We start from the raw sequence: 18,538 nt of genomic DNA, 5'->3' as shown, positions 1-18,538 counted from the left end.
GACTAACTAATTTGTGTATGTGTTCATGGCATAAGTTGCCCCCGGGTTGCTGCAATTTTCTGTAGATAGAAGGAGGAACTTACCCTGAAAAAGGATAGTCACCTCACTTGCATTCAATATTATTTCAATATCAGGTTCATGCTGTGAAATGTCAGAAGGGGTGGTCATTATATCACATGATAAAAAGTTTAGACTTTATCTGGACAGTAATGAACTCAGTCAACAATTCATTTCTAAATGATTACTTTGGTAACTGAGTGGTAAATGTATTAAAGGAGAATTTGAGAAATGCTTAGAAGAAGAATTCCTTCTTCTTGGAACCTGGTAACTTAGTGACTAAGTAAGGCAGATAGGGTTAAGGGCAAGGAGGTACAGAAGTATCATGTCTAGGTGTTTGACTAAGTAAACTGGGAGAGGTGGTTGTAAGACTCTGAGATGAATAAATTTGGAGGCAGGAACACAGAATTCAACTGTGGTCATGTTAATTTATCTACACTGTATGAAATACTGAGGTTAGTGTATATTTAGTAATCAGCTGGATAGTTAAGTTTGAACTCTGGGGGAAGTAAAGATTTTTAATGTGGTTAGGAAATTATTGAGAGAGAGAGTGGGGGGGAGGAATAAATGGAATGAGAGAAACTGTTGGGTGTGCATGAGTCCTTGGAGAGCAACAATACTTTAATAGAATAAAGAGGAAGAGAATCCTATAATCAATATTGAGAAAGAAGACTCAGAAAAGGCAGGATGTGATAACGGAAAGGTGGAAGAGAGCAATGAAAGGGCTGATTAACATTGCTGTTTAATTTTAGCTACCCTTAATTAAAACTTCAGTGCACCAAAAGAGCCAGTCTGCCTACAAAAGGAGAGAGAGAGGGGAGGAGTGAGCAGGGCGGGGGCATTTGCTCAGAAGAGCAGGTATATTTTCAGACTCTAAGATCCAGCTTTTGGGTGGAGTCATGACTTTTTTCAGTCATTCTTCTCTACTCACCCATGGGCACCATTCTATCGTCCACGTCCCTCCAGGGCCCAGCTACTCTGAAAAAAAGAGGGTCCTGGGAGAAGAGAAACAGAGACCCCTGGGGCTGTGAGCGGGATATAGAGCCTGTCTGTCCCACAATGGGTTTGGGAGCTCCAGATGTCCCAGCAAGCCCCGCAGAAGGTATGAGAGAATGTGATATCTGAAACGGGTAATGCAGAAAGGGCCCTGCAGAGAACTGGGCTGATAGAATCTCTGCCATATTTTGATGCTACTATCTCCCCACACAGTTACCAGGACAATTGAGTCAGGAGAGGATTATAGAGAACTCATACCAGCTCTTAAATGCCCTAGACCAGAAGTGACTTGTGTCACTTCCACTTGCAGTTCCTTGTCCAAAAGTGGAATTCAATAGCCTCACCCTGACTACAGAAGAAGCTTGGACATAAGGGAGACGTGCACATGGAATCTTTAGAGAATTCTACTGTCTCTGAGGCACAAAGGGATAATAAACTCGCTCAGTGTCCCAGAGCTGGTAACGGATAAAAGCTAGACTGAAACCCAGGCTGCCCAGCCCCAGAGCCTGTCTTCTTGACCACAATGCTGGTATTACAATTCCACACTGGAGATCTACTGAGATCCAGAGGGCACCTTGTGCACTGTTCCTCTGTCCCCATTCTTTTCTCAAAAGTGGCTGCCTCTTCTGCTTGAGTAACAGGGTGTTTTGTACTTCATAATCTTTAGCTTACTATGGCCAGTCAACGAGCCCTGCCTTCTTGCTCCTCTTCATAAAATAAGAGTCTCTCCTGAGCAAGGATTCACCGTGAATGCATCGGCCAGAAGGAGCAAGACCCACCCCTCAGAAGCCAGGCTTACCCCTCAGCCGTAGCAGGGGTGTTCTAGCTGTCTCCAGCAGTCTTTGGTGGTGGCTTTGAGCAGAGGTAATTTTCTCCCTGGTTCAAAGGAGGTTGGGAGGCAAAAGGGGCTGGGAAAGTTGCACCAGGATACTAGACATCCCCCATCCCCTTACAACTCCCCAACAAGGCTCTAGAAGAAAACGAACAGTACAAGCCACTACTTGTGACAATCTGGACTTATCCAGTGCAACATCAATGTCAACCCAGTGTCTACATGCCTGGCTGGGCCAGGCACGCTGCAGACTTTACCTTGTGCGAACCTTTCAAAGATCCCGTGGGACAAATCTTATTAACAACCACCCACTCCTCCACTTTTCAGATGAGAAGACAAAAGTTCGAAGAGGTAAATGGCTTGCCATGGGCCATCTTATAAGTGTCTGTGCCAGCATTTAAGCTCAAGACTTTGGGATTCCAAAGACCCCGCATCTTGCCAGTACACCACACTGCTTCTCTTAGAATCCCGCGTTAGTAAAAACAGCCAACATTGATTATGCCAAGCACTGTGCTATGTACGTTTCATGAATTATTTCATCTAATACTAACAATGACAACAACAAAGAGCAACCGTAGGAAATAGGTGTCACCGTTAGCACTCCCATCTCATAGATACGGAAACTGAAGTGTAGAAAAAGGAGGTCCATGAAAGTCAAAGAGAGCGTAAGCGGCAGACCTAACGCTTAAACCCAAATCTCTCTGCCTCGGATCACAGGCTTTAACTACTAGGCAACGCTGCCACCTGGAGACCTGGGACTGGGAGAGGGGAGCAGGTTAGCTACAGAGAACTTGTGAAAGTGCTCCATTTGGCTTTATCTGTTCATTCACACTGCAAGGCCTCCCTACCATAATTGGAGATTACGTTATATAGTTTTTCTAACCGATTTTCTCTCCATGAGGGCTTGTGATTGCTTTCTGACCTGTTATACATGAGCATCTCCTCCCCCTTCTGAATCATTCAATTCCTGCCAAGTTCTCCACCCCAGCTGTGGCCAGGAACCAAGTTCTGTTGTGTGCACAGAGACAACTGAACTTCTGATCAGAGAGAACTGAACCGCAAAGTCCCCATCCAAGACCTAACCCCAGTGTTTCCTAAACAGTACCAGGTAAGGTGGAGGTGAATGACAGCTTCTTTGCGGTGGGGTGTGTGTGTGTGTTTATATGTGTGTGTTTATCTGCCACAGGGCAGTAAAGTATATACTCAACTTAAAATCTGAAGACCCAATTTCAAATTCTGGCAGTGCCACTTACAGACCTTGAGCATGTCTCTTAACTTCTCTGACACTTCTTTTCCTTTACTGCAAAATGAGGATGGTGATATCGAGAGAGAGGGCTCAATGGGAATATACATGTGATATGCCTAGCGCCGTGGCTGGCACATGGGTGATTGACTTAATGTTAGACAGCTCTGAATGTGGTGGGCTGTGGGAGGAGGGTACCGAGAGGGGTAGAAAAGACCTAGAAGTTAGACACTGGAAAGAAAACTCCATTATGCAGAAGTTTGTTCACAGTATATAAGGTGAATGCCTTTTATTAAAAAATATTTTTTTAATATCTAACAGGAAAGGTGTTGGCCTCAGAATTTGCTAGGAGTTAGAAGGCACCTCAACATTTATTGAGCCCTTATTCTGTATCAGACTCAGTGCTGGCAAAGTGATTTATATTGATTATCGTGCTAATCCTTGTGGAAGCCAGATAGTGGGTATTACTACTATGCCCTCAAGTTTGGAGACATGAATGGTGGTCAAGATCACTCAGCTGGTACCCAGTGGAGCCAAACCTGGCTCTGTAACTCTAGGATCCCCTATAACACACTAAGGATGTTGCCTCATAAAATAAAGAGCTTTTCAGTCCAAATGCTCGGAAAATCAAAGCTCTGTTGCAAGAACTCATCAAGGCACTGTGTACCAGTCATATGGGATTAGGGGCCATCTAATGACCTCGTTTTAACTTAATTACCTCTTTAAAGATTCTATCTCCAAATACAATCACATTCTGAGATACTGAGGGTTAGCACTTCAACATATGAATTTTATTTTTTTCATTTGAACAGGTGAATCCAGCTGCTCTTTTTTTTTTTTTTTTAAGAAGGTGTTGTGGGTAGGAGTTTATTAATTAATTTATTTATTTTTGCTGTGTTGGGTCTTTGTTTCTGTGTGAGGGCTTTCTCTAGTTTTGGGAAGCGGGGGCCACTCTTCATCGCGGTGCATGGGCCTCTCACTATCACGGCCTCTCTTGTTGTGGAGCACAGGCTCCAGACACGCAGGCTCAGTAGTTGTGGCTCACGGGCCTAGTTGCTCCACGGCATGTGGGATCTTCCCAGACCAGGGCTCAAACCCGTGTCCCCTGCATTAGCAGGCAGATTCTCAACCACTGCGCCACCAGGGAAGCCCTGACATATGAATTTTGAGGGGACACAATTCAGCCCATAATAAAGGATTAATTAATTTCCTCATTATTTCTCTTGGTGTTGTTTGGGTTTTTAGCCACTTATTAAGGGGTTGTTTGCACTGTCCTTGAGTATTTTAAGGAGGATCCTGCAGTGATGTAAACACCTGTGTATAAAAATAGCAACTGAGTCTGCTTTCTTGCTCTCCCTGAGCTCATGCCTGTGGAGAGAGGTATATGTTGGAAAAAATAGCAGGAAAAGCAGGTCTTAGAACTAGCTCTGCTACTAAACTTGCCTTGAAACCTTGGGGAAATCCCCGTCCCTCTTGGGCTGTTGGCCTAGAATGGGGGTTTTAAGCTCAAATGTCGACAAGAGCTGGATAGGTACAGTAAGTGCAGAAGCAAGTAGCTGTAACAACATAGGGAGTAGTGGAAACCCTGTTGAATTGGACAACATTCCATTTAATTTTCAGCTCCAACCAGTTGGTGCCAGGTTGAAATAAAGGCCCAGTGTTGCCAGGCCTTCTGAGTTTTTAAGAGAAATCTTCAATTCACATCTTAAACGAAATGTCCCAAATTTTAAATATTGGCAATTCAAATTTTTTCCTCCAAAGGATGAAGGTCAAACGTCTGGGCCAGCTGATTATCTTAGGGTCTTTCTTCTCTTAAGTGCTCTGATAAAGCAAAAGACAGTACGATTGATTGACAGGCACTAAAAAGGAAGGGGACATACTTTAGTTCATGTGGTCTAAGGATCCACACAGACAAGGAAACTCTAAGGGATGAAGCTTTCACATATCTGTCCTCTTTTCTGCAGACAGTAACAGGGTTCTGAGGGCAACATCAAAATTAATTGGGGTTAGGTTATTAGGAGTCTAAACAGGTTGAAAATAAATTGAGTCAAGTTTTATTGATCTCTTTTATGGGTCTGTTGTCAAACAGTATTATCTTATTGCTGAAACGGAGAGGAGGCTTAATTGTTTGCAGTGATGAAGTGCTTGAACCTCAGAGCTATTTGTGAAGTGGCTTTCTTCTCGTAGAACAGAAGTTCTTGCTTAAGCCAGTTTTCACAATCAAACTTCAAGAAGCATCCTAATAAATGAGCGTTCTGCTCCCATGTGAGAAGCATTTGTTGGGATCTGGAGTGGCAAAGAAACTTTATTTCATAGGTCCAGTGAGGGATCGGTAATAGCTACCTGGAATGCTGTCCTGGGGAAAACCCCGAGGCCAGATCCCAGTCCAGTAAGGAAGGTGCTGTGATATTAGCCTCCTCTGTCCTGAGTGTGGTGGTGCATATTTGTCAATATTCTTAGAGTCTCAAGTGACAGAAACCCAGTCTCAGGCAGGAGAAACTGTTGGCTCATAGCATTCAGGACAGGATATTACCAAGAGAGGGGCAGAGATGCAGACGGGCCTCAGGACAATAGTTCTGAGCCAGAGACTTGCATGCCTCTGAGATACTCTCTGCCCCTTATTTCCATGTCTCTGAAATCTTCCATATTTTCTTCACTCATGCAGAGCAGTTATCTCCACATGACAGGAATGATAGCCACCGACAGTTTCCAAAGTGTGCATTTCATGGCTTCCACCAAGGAGAGACTGCCTTATATACCGTTTGATAACAAGCACACACACACAAGTTTTGGAGAGGGATTATGATTAGCCCAGTTTGGATTTAAAAATCATGGGAAAGGGCTTCCCTGGTGGCGCAGTGGTTGAGAGTCCGCCTGCCGATGTAGGGGACGTGGGTTCATGCCCCAGTCTGGGAAGATCCCACATGCCGCGGAGTGGCTGAGCCCGTGAGCCATGGCCGCTGAGCCTGCACGTCCGAAGCCTGTGCTCCGCAACGGGAGAGGCCACAACAGTGAGAGGCCCGCGTACCGCAAAAAAAAAAAAAAAAAAAAAAAAAAAAAAATCATGGGAAACGACTACTCAGCTCTGGACCAGTCAACTTTGAACAGGGGGTGGAATCATCTAAGAATATGTTAGTTTCCATGAGAACCATACATTTGGGCTCGGTGGGAAGAGAGGTCTCCAGAGCAAGGATAACATGAGGTACAGGACTTTTTAAATAATGAGTTTCTACCAAAAAGGGGATGACCACATGGCTGCCATCCCAGGGGGTACAAAAAAGAGAAGGAGAAGACCCTCAGAAATATGTGCCAACCTTATCTGGTAGCTATAGCCCCTCCCCATCATTTTTTGCCTCATCTGGGAAGAGAAATCCCCACCTAAATCAGTAAGTTGTGCCTTCCAAATTCCAGTGAGCTGAAACAAAGTTATCACTCTAGCAGTTAACCAGGAATGTGCCTTCATTTTGTGGAAGAAATTCCTGCTCCGATGACCAACCTACTTAGCCGTCCCCTCCTAAGGCAGGTGGTGGCCTGAGAATTCTGTGCCTGCTTCCTGAGGACTGCTCCACCATGCGATGGCTGATGAAGTTCCGGGTCCTCTGGGGCATCCACAAATCCTGCCATGGCTTCCACCCTGCCCTTCAGCACCTGCGCTGCCAGTCTTTATCGGGAGCTGGAGCCCCAAGATGGAATGACTATGATACACCTGAGGAATTTAACTTTGCAAGTGATGTACTGGACTACTGGACTCAAATGGAGAAGGTAAGGAGACACCCATGATGCGGGGTGAGAACAGGATTGACCTCTTGCTCCTAGTAGGTTGAGGGGCACAGAACTAAGAATGGCTTCTGGCTAAGCTTACAAGTATCATGAAAACTTATGTTTTGGGCTTCAGTTCTCAGCCTGGACACTTCGTCAATTCTCTGAGCCCCAGTGGTTTTATCCGTGAAATGGGGATAATCTCATTTAAGAAACAAGACAGCAGGTGAAAGTATCTGGTACACAGTCAGGTAATTGTGACCAAGTATCAAGTTCTAATCACAGGTCAGCAAGTTGATGTTGGTCTGAATTCTCACCTTCAGCTACTGGAACTGTGAGTCTAACTAGAATTCATCTCATCACACTTGGGCTTGACTTCAGGCTACACCGAGAAGGAGGGTACAGGCAACCTGACTGTGCACATGAACATCTGACCATGTGACAAAATCATGTGATCTATCTTCCTATGATGATGGCAAGTACATCTGGAGTCTTCCCTATCAACTACCTACTTGAGCATGTGGCTTTAGGGTGTGTCCAGAGAAACCTGTCCCTGTGGTCTCTGCAGAAAAATGCACGTCCTTGGTTTGTCTTTTACCAAGAGACAGACCAAGAGAGGAGCAGTGGTGACACTAGGAGTTGGGGTAGACAGTGGGTGGTGTTCCAGCTACTAAGTCCCAGCTGGTAATGTCCACATTGTGAAAACCCACTCAACACTGTCTTTGTACAGAAGAAAGAATTCACCTGAGATGGAGTCAGAGAGTTGATGTATTTTTAATTTCCCATGAACATACATTCATATGTTAATACTCAAAGCTTACATGCCTTTCATAGGGACATTTTTTCCTACCTCCATCTTTTTCCTTTTTCTGAATTTCCATAATAACTCCAAGGAAAATAGAGCCCTCAGTTATGAAGAGCCTTTTTTTAATGTGCCATATCAAGCACTTTGCACTTATTATTCTGATTAGATGGACACTTTAATTATCCCCATTTTCCAGCTGAGGAAACTGAGGTTCCAAGGGTTCAAATAACCTACAGAATTCACATACCTAATAAGTGAAGGAGCAGGATTTGGGTTCAGGCTGTCTGATTCTATAATCCACTGTTTAACCTAGTCCCACAATCTGATGATGTCCAAACATCTCTTCCTTCAGTCTACAAACTGACTTTCATCACTGCCCAGACCAAAACCCTGGTTAGACCTTTTGAATCATGAGAAATGGCTGGAGAGACCATTGTTTTTTTTTTCTTCATTTATCTTCATAAAGTCCTTATTAGTTCACACATCAACCCCTGGAGATTATCACCCTGTAAATATTTGCCCAGGGAATGCCCCGTCTTTGTTGGGTCATTGTCAATTCCTCCATATCTCCAAACTTCTCCTACCCCCAGCATCTCCATTCCATTTACATTCATTCTCACAACAGTTCTGATCTGTCTGTTTCTACTTTTCCAACTGCCTTGATCATGATCAGTGTCTCTCTAGTGATGTATGGTGTCTGACACCTAGCAATCCCTCAGTACACCTTTGTGGAATACATTAATTTTGAAACTTGCCTTACGAGCACTGTAGGGATTGATGTTGCTCCCATGGAAGACCTTCTAGAGGGCATGCCACCATAGTCCACTCTGGCTTTCTGGGCCTCCCCTTACAACTTAAGAAGCATCATTCAGAAACTGACCCGTAGCCTAATCAACAACACAATCCAAACCATAACAAATAGACAGAATTTATTTTGACTCAATTTTCAACACATTTTACTTATTAAAAATGTTAAGTTAGAAATACAACATTTTAATGTAATTTTTTTTAGCATAAGCCAGGCAACATAGGTTCAGGGGTGGAATATAGTCACTCATTCAGGCCACCAATTTATAACCCCTGACTATCCTTGGGAATTAAACCCTATATTACTCTAGGCTCCAAGGATACTGCACTCCAATTGATTCATGGAGCAGCCTCCCAAATCTATTCATAAGAGGTCACGTTCATGTCCAAAATCATTCATTCTGTCTCTTTGATACTGGATTCATTCATTCAGTTAGGATTTAGTGAGTACCTAACGTGTTTTCGGGATACAAGTTTTTTACCTCTTCGGTTAGAATTATTCCTAGGTCTTTTATTCTTTTTGATGCAATTGTAAATGGGATTGTTTTCTTAATTTTTCTTTGTGATAGTTAATTGTTAGTGTATAGAAATGCAACAGAACACACACAGTTCAAACCTGTGTTGTTCAAGGGTCAACTGTATTTGCTTTATGCATTAGGTGCTCTTATGTTGGCTGCATATATATTTACAATTGTTATATCTTGTTGGATTGATTCCTTTATCATTATGAAATGTCCTTCTTTATCTCCCGTTATGCTCTTTGTTTTATTTTTTCATTTCTATTTTTTTTAATTTATTTTATTTATTTATTTTTGGCTGTGTTGGGTCGTCGTTGCTGTGCGCAGGCTTTCTCTAGTTGTGGCGAATGGGGGTTACTCTTCGTTGTGATATGAGGGCTTCTCATTACAGTGTCCTCTCTTGTTGCGGAGCATGGGCTCTAAGAGCACAGACTTCAGTAGGTGTGGCTTGTGGGCTGTAGAGTGCAGGCTCAGTAGTTGTGGTGCCCAGGCTTAGTTGCTCCACGGCATGTGGGATCTTCCAGTACCAGGGCTCAAACCTGTGTCTGCTGCATTGGCAGGCAGATTCTTAACCACTGTGCCACCAGGGAAGCCCCGCTCTTTGTTTTAAAGTCTATTTTGTCTGATATGTGTATTGGCACACCAGCTTTTTTTTTTTCACTTCCATTTATATGTAATACTTTATCCATCCCCTCACTTTTTCAGTCTGTGTGTGACTTTAGATCTGAAGTGAGTCTCTTCACAGGATATAATGGGTCTTTTTTTTTTATCAATTTAGCTACTCTATGTCTTTTGATTGGAATATTTATCCATTTATATTTAAGTAATTATTGCTAGGTATGCACTTATTGCCATTTTGCTGTTTTCTGATTGTTTTGGTAGTTCCTTTTTTGTTCCTTTCTTCTTTTTTTCCTCTCTTCCCTTGTGATTTGATGACCATGTTTAGTATTATGCTTGAATTTCTTTCACTTTTCTGTGTGTGTACCTATTATAGGTTTTTGGTTTATGGTTGTCATGACATATATATATATATGTATATGTTGTGTTTTTTTTTAAGTTGATGATCTCTTAAGGTCAAATGCATTCTAACCACCGTACATTTTTACTGTTCCCCCCCATGTTTGTTATTTTTGATGACATATTTTACATATTTTTCTTTTGCATATCCATTAACTACTTATTGTGGGTATAGATGATTTTATTTCTTTGCCTTTTAGCATTCCTACATAAGTGGTTCCTGATCTTGGAGAATTAGCCTAATGCAGGAGATGTCCTGTGGGCCCAGCAGCACACTCCCCTCTGGTCACCAGAGTTATATGCTCTAGGGTTATATGCTCTAGTGTTCCACCCTCTGTAGGCTATGTGGGCCCTTCTGTTGTGGCATGGCCAACTACCGTGGGTGCACTGGTAGTCAAGGATGGCCCCCAGACTGGTTGGCTGACATTTCCTGTCTCATGTAGTGGTTGCCAGCCTGTAGGCAAAGCTGGTTCCTGATGTGGCTGGCCATGTGGCCTGGGATGTTCCAGGGCTGCTATTGGCCCACTGATGGGTGAAGCTGGATCCTGGGATAGCCGGCTATGGAGTTGGGGCACCTGGAGCTGGGGTTGGCCCATCAATGATTGGGGTCATCTTCAGATTTAATTTAACCCTGAAATTCCTTATTTATATTCCAGAGTTGTTGTTTTTTATTTATTCATTCAGTACATATTTAACGAACATTTACTATGTACCAGGTGCTCTTCTAAGAGCTTTGATAAAGAATTTAAAAGTTATCACTATTTTTTGTTGTTGTTTTATTGAGATATAACTGAAATATAATTATCACTGTTTTCCTAAAAAAACAAAAACCAGCAGTTTTTCAGGTCAAACTCAACACACTAACATGCATATTGAAATATTTAGACATAAAATCTGGGGTTTTCATTGCAGAAAATCTTTCAGTAAAGGATTTAACTTTTTTTAATAGATAGGTTATTAAGATTTCTATTCATCAATTTTGGAAAGTTAAATTTTTAAAAAAATTTCTTCATTTCATTCAAAATATCATAAAGTTATTTTTTGACATAAAGTTATTAATATTATTGTTATTTTAATGTCTGTAAGATTTGTAATAATGTACACTTTTTATTCTTGATATTTTTAATATGTTTATTCTCTTTTTTTTCTTGATAAGTCTTCCTAAGATTTTACCAATTTTATCAATCTTTTCAAAACCAGTTTTGGTTTTACTGATATTCTCTCTTGTGTATTTGCTCTCCATTTGATTGATGCCTACTATTATCTTTATTATTTCTTTTCTTGTATCCTCCCTTGATTTAATTTGTTATTCTTTTTTTAGCTTCTTGAAATGGAAGCTTATGTCCTTACTTTTAAGCCTTCTTTCTTTTCCAATATATGCACTAAAAGTATAAATTTCCCACTAAGCACTCCTTTTAGGTACATTATACAAATTTTGATATGTCATATTTTATTACCATTCTGTACAAAATATTTTTTATTTGCCTTTTGATTCTTCTCTGGCCCATAGATTACATAGAAATGTCGGTTAGTTTCCTGATAGTTGAAGTGGGTTTCTCATTGTCTTCTTGTTAATGATTTCTAGCTTAATTCCATTGTGGTCAAAAAGTATACTCTGACTTTTGAAATTTCTGGAGATTAGTAAACATTCCAAATGCAATGGAAGAGAATGTGAGTTATATCATTGTTGGGGAAAGTGTTTTATCTATGTCAATTAGGATTTTAACTCTGAAATCTATCATATTCTATCATTAATTTACAGAAATTATAGAAATTCTACTTGTATTTCATTTTAATTAAAAATAAGGTAAGCCCTTTCTATAGGCAGTAAATTCTTATGTGTTTTAACCTTCAGAAAGAATCATCTCATTCATCAATCACATGAGTAATTAATCTACCTTTCCAATTTTCCTTCTTTATATTTTAGTTAGAGATTAACAAGGAGTAGCTATGTAGGTTTTTGTTTATTTAAATCAATTGTATTTATCTATAATTTACCTAGAATACAATTCGCACACTTTATATGATAGTTTAATAAGTTTTAGAACATTTCTACCACCTCAAAAATTTCCATTTGTCCTTTCCTAGTCAATACCCACCCATTCCCACCCTGAGCCCCAGGTAGACACTAATTTGCTGTCAGTAGCCATTATATTTCTCTTTCCTAGGGTTTCATAGAAATGGATTAATATAGGATGCACTCTTTTGTGTCTGGTTTCTTTTACTCAGCATGTTTTTGAGATTCATTCATATTGTTTTGTGTATTACTTCTTCATTCCTTTTTATTGCTGAGTTAGTGTTTTATTTTTTAGATCTATTTCTCAATTTTCCATTGGCTTCAAACCTCACTGCATAAAACTTTAAATCTCATATCCAGTTTAAAGGTTGTGTTTTATCTTTTGAAAACATGATAATCTTAATATCACATTATCAGATTAATTCTGAGCCCCCCAAACCATAAATGCTTAAGCAATATCTTCTTCAAGTTGCAAGAGTTAGAAGTCTAAACTTTTGTCTGAATAAAAAAAAAATTGTTTTTACCTTGATACCCCAAACTTTCTATAATTTTGTAAACTCATACAGAAATATTATATAATCTGTTCCCCTTATATAGACAGTGCACAACTAGTCATTTATACTTTCTAACATTCCTTAATCTGTTGGAGAACATTTTTTTTCATAGCACTGATTTTTCCATAGATATGAATATATGTATATACATATATCTGTGTGTGTATGTATGTATATAAGCCTTATCTCAGGTGAGATACACTCCTTTGTTCCAATCATATGAGGCAAAGATGGTGGGATCATGTTTGCACATATGTGGGAAATAATTTCTGGAAGGTTATACACCAAACAATTATCAGTGTTGACCTTCAGGTAGTGAAAATGTGATGAGAAATTTGAAGAAATTTTTCTGTTCATAAGAAATTTTTCTGTTAGTAACATTGTGCATTGCCTGAACTTTTACTGTGAACATGCTTTGTTTGGGGAATTAAAAAAACTTTAAAGAATCGTTTTACTTGGGGAAAATAAAAGACTTGATTTAAACAAGAAAATGAAAATTGTCCATAAACATTTAAAACTGTTTACATACATGTGTATATGTATGTCTTGTTCACCATTGTATCCTTTTGGTCTAAGAACAGTGCCTAAGAAATAATGAGAACTTAGCAAATATATATTGAATGAATGAATGGATACTATTATATAAATTTGGATTTAATGTGAATATGGTTTCGCTTTTCTAAATTGATATTGTATTATAAGACTTTTATTGCAGAAATATTCTGAAAGGTTTTTTTATTGGTTTAATCATATTCCATCACATGGAAGTAACAATTCTGTTGACAGCATATAGTTGAATTCTGGGTTTTTTATCCATTTTGCCAATCTAGTTCTTTTGATTGGGGAATTTCATTCACTTACATTTAAAGTAATTACTGATAAGGATGACTTACTATTGCCATATTGTTAATTGATTCCTTGATGTCACAGCTTCTGTGTCCCTTACTTCATCCCTTACTGCCTTCCTCTGTATTTAGTTGATTTTTTGTAGTGATATGTTTTGATTTTCTTTTCGTTTCCTTTTGGGAATATTCTGTAGATAATTTCTTTGTGATTACCATGGGGATTACATATAACATTCCAAATTATAACACTTCATTATAAACTAATAACAACTTACCTTCATTCACATACAAAACCCTACTGTTTTCCAGTTCCCTTGCACCTTCCTTTATTATGTTATAGATTTCACAAACTATATCTTTACATATTGTCTACCCATTAACATAGATTTATAATTATTTTTTATGCTTTTGTGGTTTCCATACAGTGAAAGAATAAAAAGTGAAGTTATGAACCAAAACTATAAAAATACTGCTTTTATATTTGTCTTTTATCTATCTGTATTAAATAACTTTATACTTTTATATTTAAGTTACTCTCTAATGTCCTTTCATTTCAACTTGAACTCCTTTTAGCATTTCTTGTAGGGAAAGTCTAAGGATAATGAACTCCCTCAGTGTTGTTGCTTTTTTTATCTGAGAATGTCCTAATTTCTCCCTCATTTTTAAAAAACTTTTTAATTTATATTGGAGTATAGCTGATTAACAATGTTGTGATAATTTCATGTGCACAGTGAAGCAACTCAGCCATACATATTCTCCCTCATTTTTGATGGACAGTTTTGCTAGATATAGAATTTTTGGTTGACAGTTTTTTCTTCCTTATCACTTTAAATATATAATCTCACTGCCTTCTGGTCTTCAATCCACTGCTAATCTTATTAAGAATTTCACCTGATGAGTCACTTTTCTCTTGCTGCTTTTAAGATGCTCTTTTTGTCTTTGTCTTCTGTAGTTTGATTGTAATGTCTCTCTGTGGGTGTCTGGGTTTTCCTACTTGGAGTGCATTGAGCCTCTTGTATTTGTCTCTCCATGCGTTTCCTCAAATTTGAGAAGTTTTTAGCCATTATTACTTCAGATAAGTTCTATGCTCCATTTTCTCTCTTTCTTCTCCTTCTGATATTCCCATAATGTGTATATTGGTCTCTTTGATTGTGCCCCATAAGTTTCTTAGGCTCTGTTCATTTTTCTTCTTGTATTTTTCTTTTTGCTCTTCTGACTCAATAATTTTAGATGACTTGTCTTCAAGTGTACTGATTCTTTCTTCTGCCTACTCAAGTCTGCTGTTGAGTCCCTTTGTGAAGTTTTCAATTCAGTTATTGTATTTCTCAGGTGCAGAATTTCTGTTAGGTTCTTTTTATAATTTGTATCTCTTTGTTGATATTCTCATTTTGTGCATATATTATTTTCCTGATTTGCTTTAGTTCTTTGTGTTTTCCTTTAGCTCTTTCAGTGTATTTAAGACAGTCATTTAAAAATCTTTGTCTAGTAACTGCAGCCTATGTCTCTTTAGGGTCAGTTTCTGGAGATTCATGTTGTTACTTTGAATAGACTGCTTCTCTTTTTCTTTGTAGACCTTGTGATCTCTTGTTAAAAATTGGATATTTTTACAAAATAGCCTCCTCTCTCAGTCTTTGCAGCCTGGCTCCATGCAGGGAAATACCTTCAATAATCTGCTCAGTACAAAGACTTAAGGTCTTCTCTGGCATGTGTCTTTCCTGGTCCTGTGCATGTGCTTTTTTTTTTTTTTTTTTTTTTTCTAGTTTTGGCTGCTCTTTCACATTTTAACTTTCTTAAAAGTCTGCTTCTTCTGGGGGACTTAAATGTTCTATTCTTTCTTTGTCTGTAGTCTCTAATCCCTAGGTAACCACAGGTCTACAGTTTCCACACACTGTGACATCTGCCTCTGTTTTCAGATACCTCCAATATGCCATCATAACCTTCTGAGCTCCAAGTCAGTCAAGACAGAAACCAGTGCTTAAGGCCACTTCCAGAATGTTGCACACAAGTTTCAGTCTTTTTCATCTATCCTAGGGGAGGGGCTGGGAATTGGGTGGCTTCCTCTGACTACACTGTACCACATCAGAGAGCAGGTGGTGCAAGAATAAGCAAAAACACCACAAAATTTCTTACCATTTTGGTTATGACTTTTTATTGTTTTGGCATTTGTTGGTTGCTGTGGATTTGTGACTCTTTTCTAAATTCCTACAAGACCCTCTTAGTCTATTGTTGTTTAATTGATGTTTTTGTGAGGGGAAAAAGGCCCTGGAGCTTCCAAAACTGACTTCTTACGCCTCTTGAGGTACCTTAATTTAAAAAATAATTTCCCCAAATATTCAGGAAATAAATTATCTTCTTTTATCTTGTTGTAATAATAATAATAATAGGAATTTTATTGAGCACCTACTATATACCAGGCACTGTTATACACACTTGACCTTTTAAAATAATTAATTCGAACTTTACTACATTCTAGGTAGTATTATTATACCCTTTTCATAGATGAGAAAACTGAGGCACAGAGAGTAACCTACTGTCCATGTGGAACTAAGACAGACACATGGAGCATAAAATTGTAAGTCTTCAATAAGTAACATGAAGGCTTTTCATGGTTTTATGAGACTTAAGAGGAGGGGGTTACAGTAGACCAGATGAAGTTGGCTGGATCACACCTCCCCCCAAGTTCTCTTGGCACTATAAATGCTTTAAAATGGGATCTCAGACCTTGAGCTACATTCACAGTGGAATGTGACTGTGGTAGTGGATTGGCCAAATTAGTGACCCTTTCCTTTGAATCAGTAAATAACATGTAGCATATGATCCTAACCAGGAAGGCAAGAGAGGTCCAAACCCAGCCCTGTGGTGGGTGAATAATCAAGGGGATGAAGTGAAGTGGAGTTTCAGAGAGATGACAGACTTAACCCGTCGTGCAGCCAACGTCTTCACACAGACCTGTGGCCTCCAGGAGGGAGACCATCTAGCCTTGATTCTGCCTCGAGTGCCTGAGTGGTGGCTGGTGACTGTGGGCTGCATCCGAACAGGTCAGTGACCCAAGCAGATATTTGGGCTCCTAGAGCCAGTTTGTCCTGAAATATTAGGTGCTTTCTCTTTCCCCCAATTTTTCTTCTTCACAGTCTTTCTTTTTCTCAGACTCACTCAAATATTATTTCATTCCTTCTCATCCACTCTCTCCCTTGTACTCACACCCTCTCAAACACAATGTTGTAATCCTCTCTCTCTCTCTCAGACACGCAAACACACACACACACACACACACTTTCTCGTACACGGTCTCAGACATTCTTGTTTTTTTTTATAAGATTCATCAATTGTTAACGTTTTGCCATATTTGAGCCCTCTCTCCCAGTGAGTCATTTAAGAATCAGTTGCAGACACTGTGACACCCATAAACACCACATAAACACTGGAGCATGCATCTGCTAAGATCCAAGACATTTCCTTTACATAAGCACAGTAGAGTTATACACAAGAAGTTTAACACTGATGCAATAGAGTTACCTGATATACATCCATCGTCAAAATTCCTCAATTGTCCCAATAATGTCCTTTATAGCATTTATTTGCTTTAAATCAAAAATCCAATGCATTTAGTTGTTATATCTCCTCCATGTCCTTTAATCTAGAATGTTTCTCTACGTTCTACACTGTCTATAGGACGATGACAATTTTTTTTTTTTTTTTTTTTTTTTGCTGTACGCGGGCCTCTCACTGCTGTGGCCTCTCCTGTTGCGGAGCACAGGCTCCGGACACACAGGCTCCGCGGCCATGGCTCGCGGGCCCAGCCGCTGCGCGGCATGTGGGATCTTCCGGGACAGGGGCACGAACCCGTGTCCCCTGCATCGGCAGGCGGACTCTCAACCACTGCGCCACCAGGGAAGCCCCGATGACAATTTTGAAGCATCTAAGCCAGTTGTTTTGCAGAAGGCCCATCAAAATTTGTATTTCTGACTCCTTCCTCATGATTATCTTCAGGTTAGACATTTTTAGCCCAGGTACTAGAAGGGCAATATTGTGTCTTCCTTGGTGCATCACACTGGGCATATATAAAGTTGGTTTGCCCTACTATCATTGATATTGTTGTATCACTTTAGAAAGGTAGTATCCACCTTTGTAAGGGTTCCTTTTCCTTTTGTAGTTAGTAAGTAATCTGTCATGTAATATTTATGGGACTGTGTGAATATCCTGTTCCCCAACTGTCTTTCACCTTATGGTTTTGAGAATCCACTGATGATTCTTGACTGAATTGAATATTTTAATGGTGGTCTTTTATTAGTATTTTCTATTTATATCATTCCCTCTACATTTATTAGTTGGCATTCGTCTATAGAGATTTTCCTTTCCCTTTTAATTGCTTATCTATGCATTAATCTATATAATCAGTATGGAACTCATGGATTCTTTTTTTTTTGCGATACGCAGGCCTCTCACTGTTGTGGCCTCTCCCGTTGCGGAGCGCAGGCTCCGGACGCGCAGGCTCAGCGGCCATGGCTCAAGGGCCATGGCTCAAGGGCCCAGCCGCTCCGCGGCATGTGGGATCCTCCCGGATCAGGGCACGAACCCGTGTCCCCTGCATCGGCAGGCAGACTCTCAACCACTGTGCCAATAGGGAAGCCCCATGGATTCTTTTTTGAATCACTTCAGTTGTTGTATAATGCATGCTCACACAACAATATGTCGTGCTCCTGCTCACATATTCTATGTCTCATGTTTTCTCACAAATAGTTGATTAATCCATCAAGATCAAGAATTAACAGCAGTGGCTGAGGGAGTATAAAGAAACCATGCCATCTGTATAGTGAAGAGATGGTCCATGAGAAACCCAAGACATGAGTTGAGACCTCTGGGATAAGAAGAATTAAAGAGGAGTAGAAGCAAAAGACAGAAATTCCGAGAATGGTCACAGCACGTGGAAATGCTTAGAGTCAGGAGTAGCCTATACGAAGAATGGTCATCTTGAAATAGAGAATAGAGTTGTGCGAGAGAAAGATGGAGAGTGAGCAGTGCCCTCAAAGTCAGGATGGGGAGTGCGGTGTTTCTCTGGAGAGAGGGCCCAGGTGTTAGTGAAGAGAA

The 18,538-nt window shown here is 39.9% G+C and overlaps 1 protein-coding gene across 3 annotated transcripts in view; it reads left to right on the top strand.

Moving 5' to 3' along the window:
* Positions 1-6,683: 6,683 nt before the first annotated feature.
* The window catches only part of LOC309817370 (acyl-coenzyme A synthetase ACSM1, mitochondrial-like), a gene marked incomplete at its 5' end in the record, with an annotated part of 34,243 nt that continues 22,388 nt past the window's right edge, over positions 6,684-18,538 (top strand). Inside the window, 2 exons of one of the 3 annotated variants that reach the window (XM_082645627.1) lie at positions 6,684-6,890; positions 16,278-16,488. In XM_082645627.1, the coding sequence (XP_082501753.1) occupies positions 6,699-6,890; positions 16,278-16,488 (403 nt within the window). The remainder of the gene's footprint in view (positions 6,891-16,277; positions 16,489-18,538) is intronic. The other 2 variants (XM_082645626.1, XM_082645628.1) reach the window with 2 other exon arrangements.

Source organism: Mesoplodon mirus (assembly GCF_964341445.2).
Source record: "Mesoplodon mirus genome assembly, chromosome: 15".
In the NCBI taxonomy this organism is placed as follows: domain Eukaryota; kingdom Metazoa; phylum Chordata; class Mammalia; order Artiodactyla; family Ziphiidae; genus Mesoplodon; species Mesoplodon mirus.
Note: the sequence above shows the minus strand (reverse complement) of the source record. Positions and strands in the feature narration are given on the sequence as shown.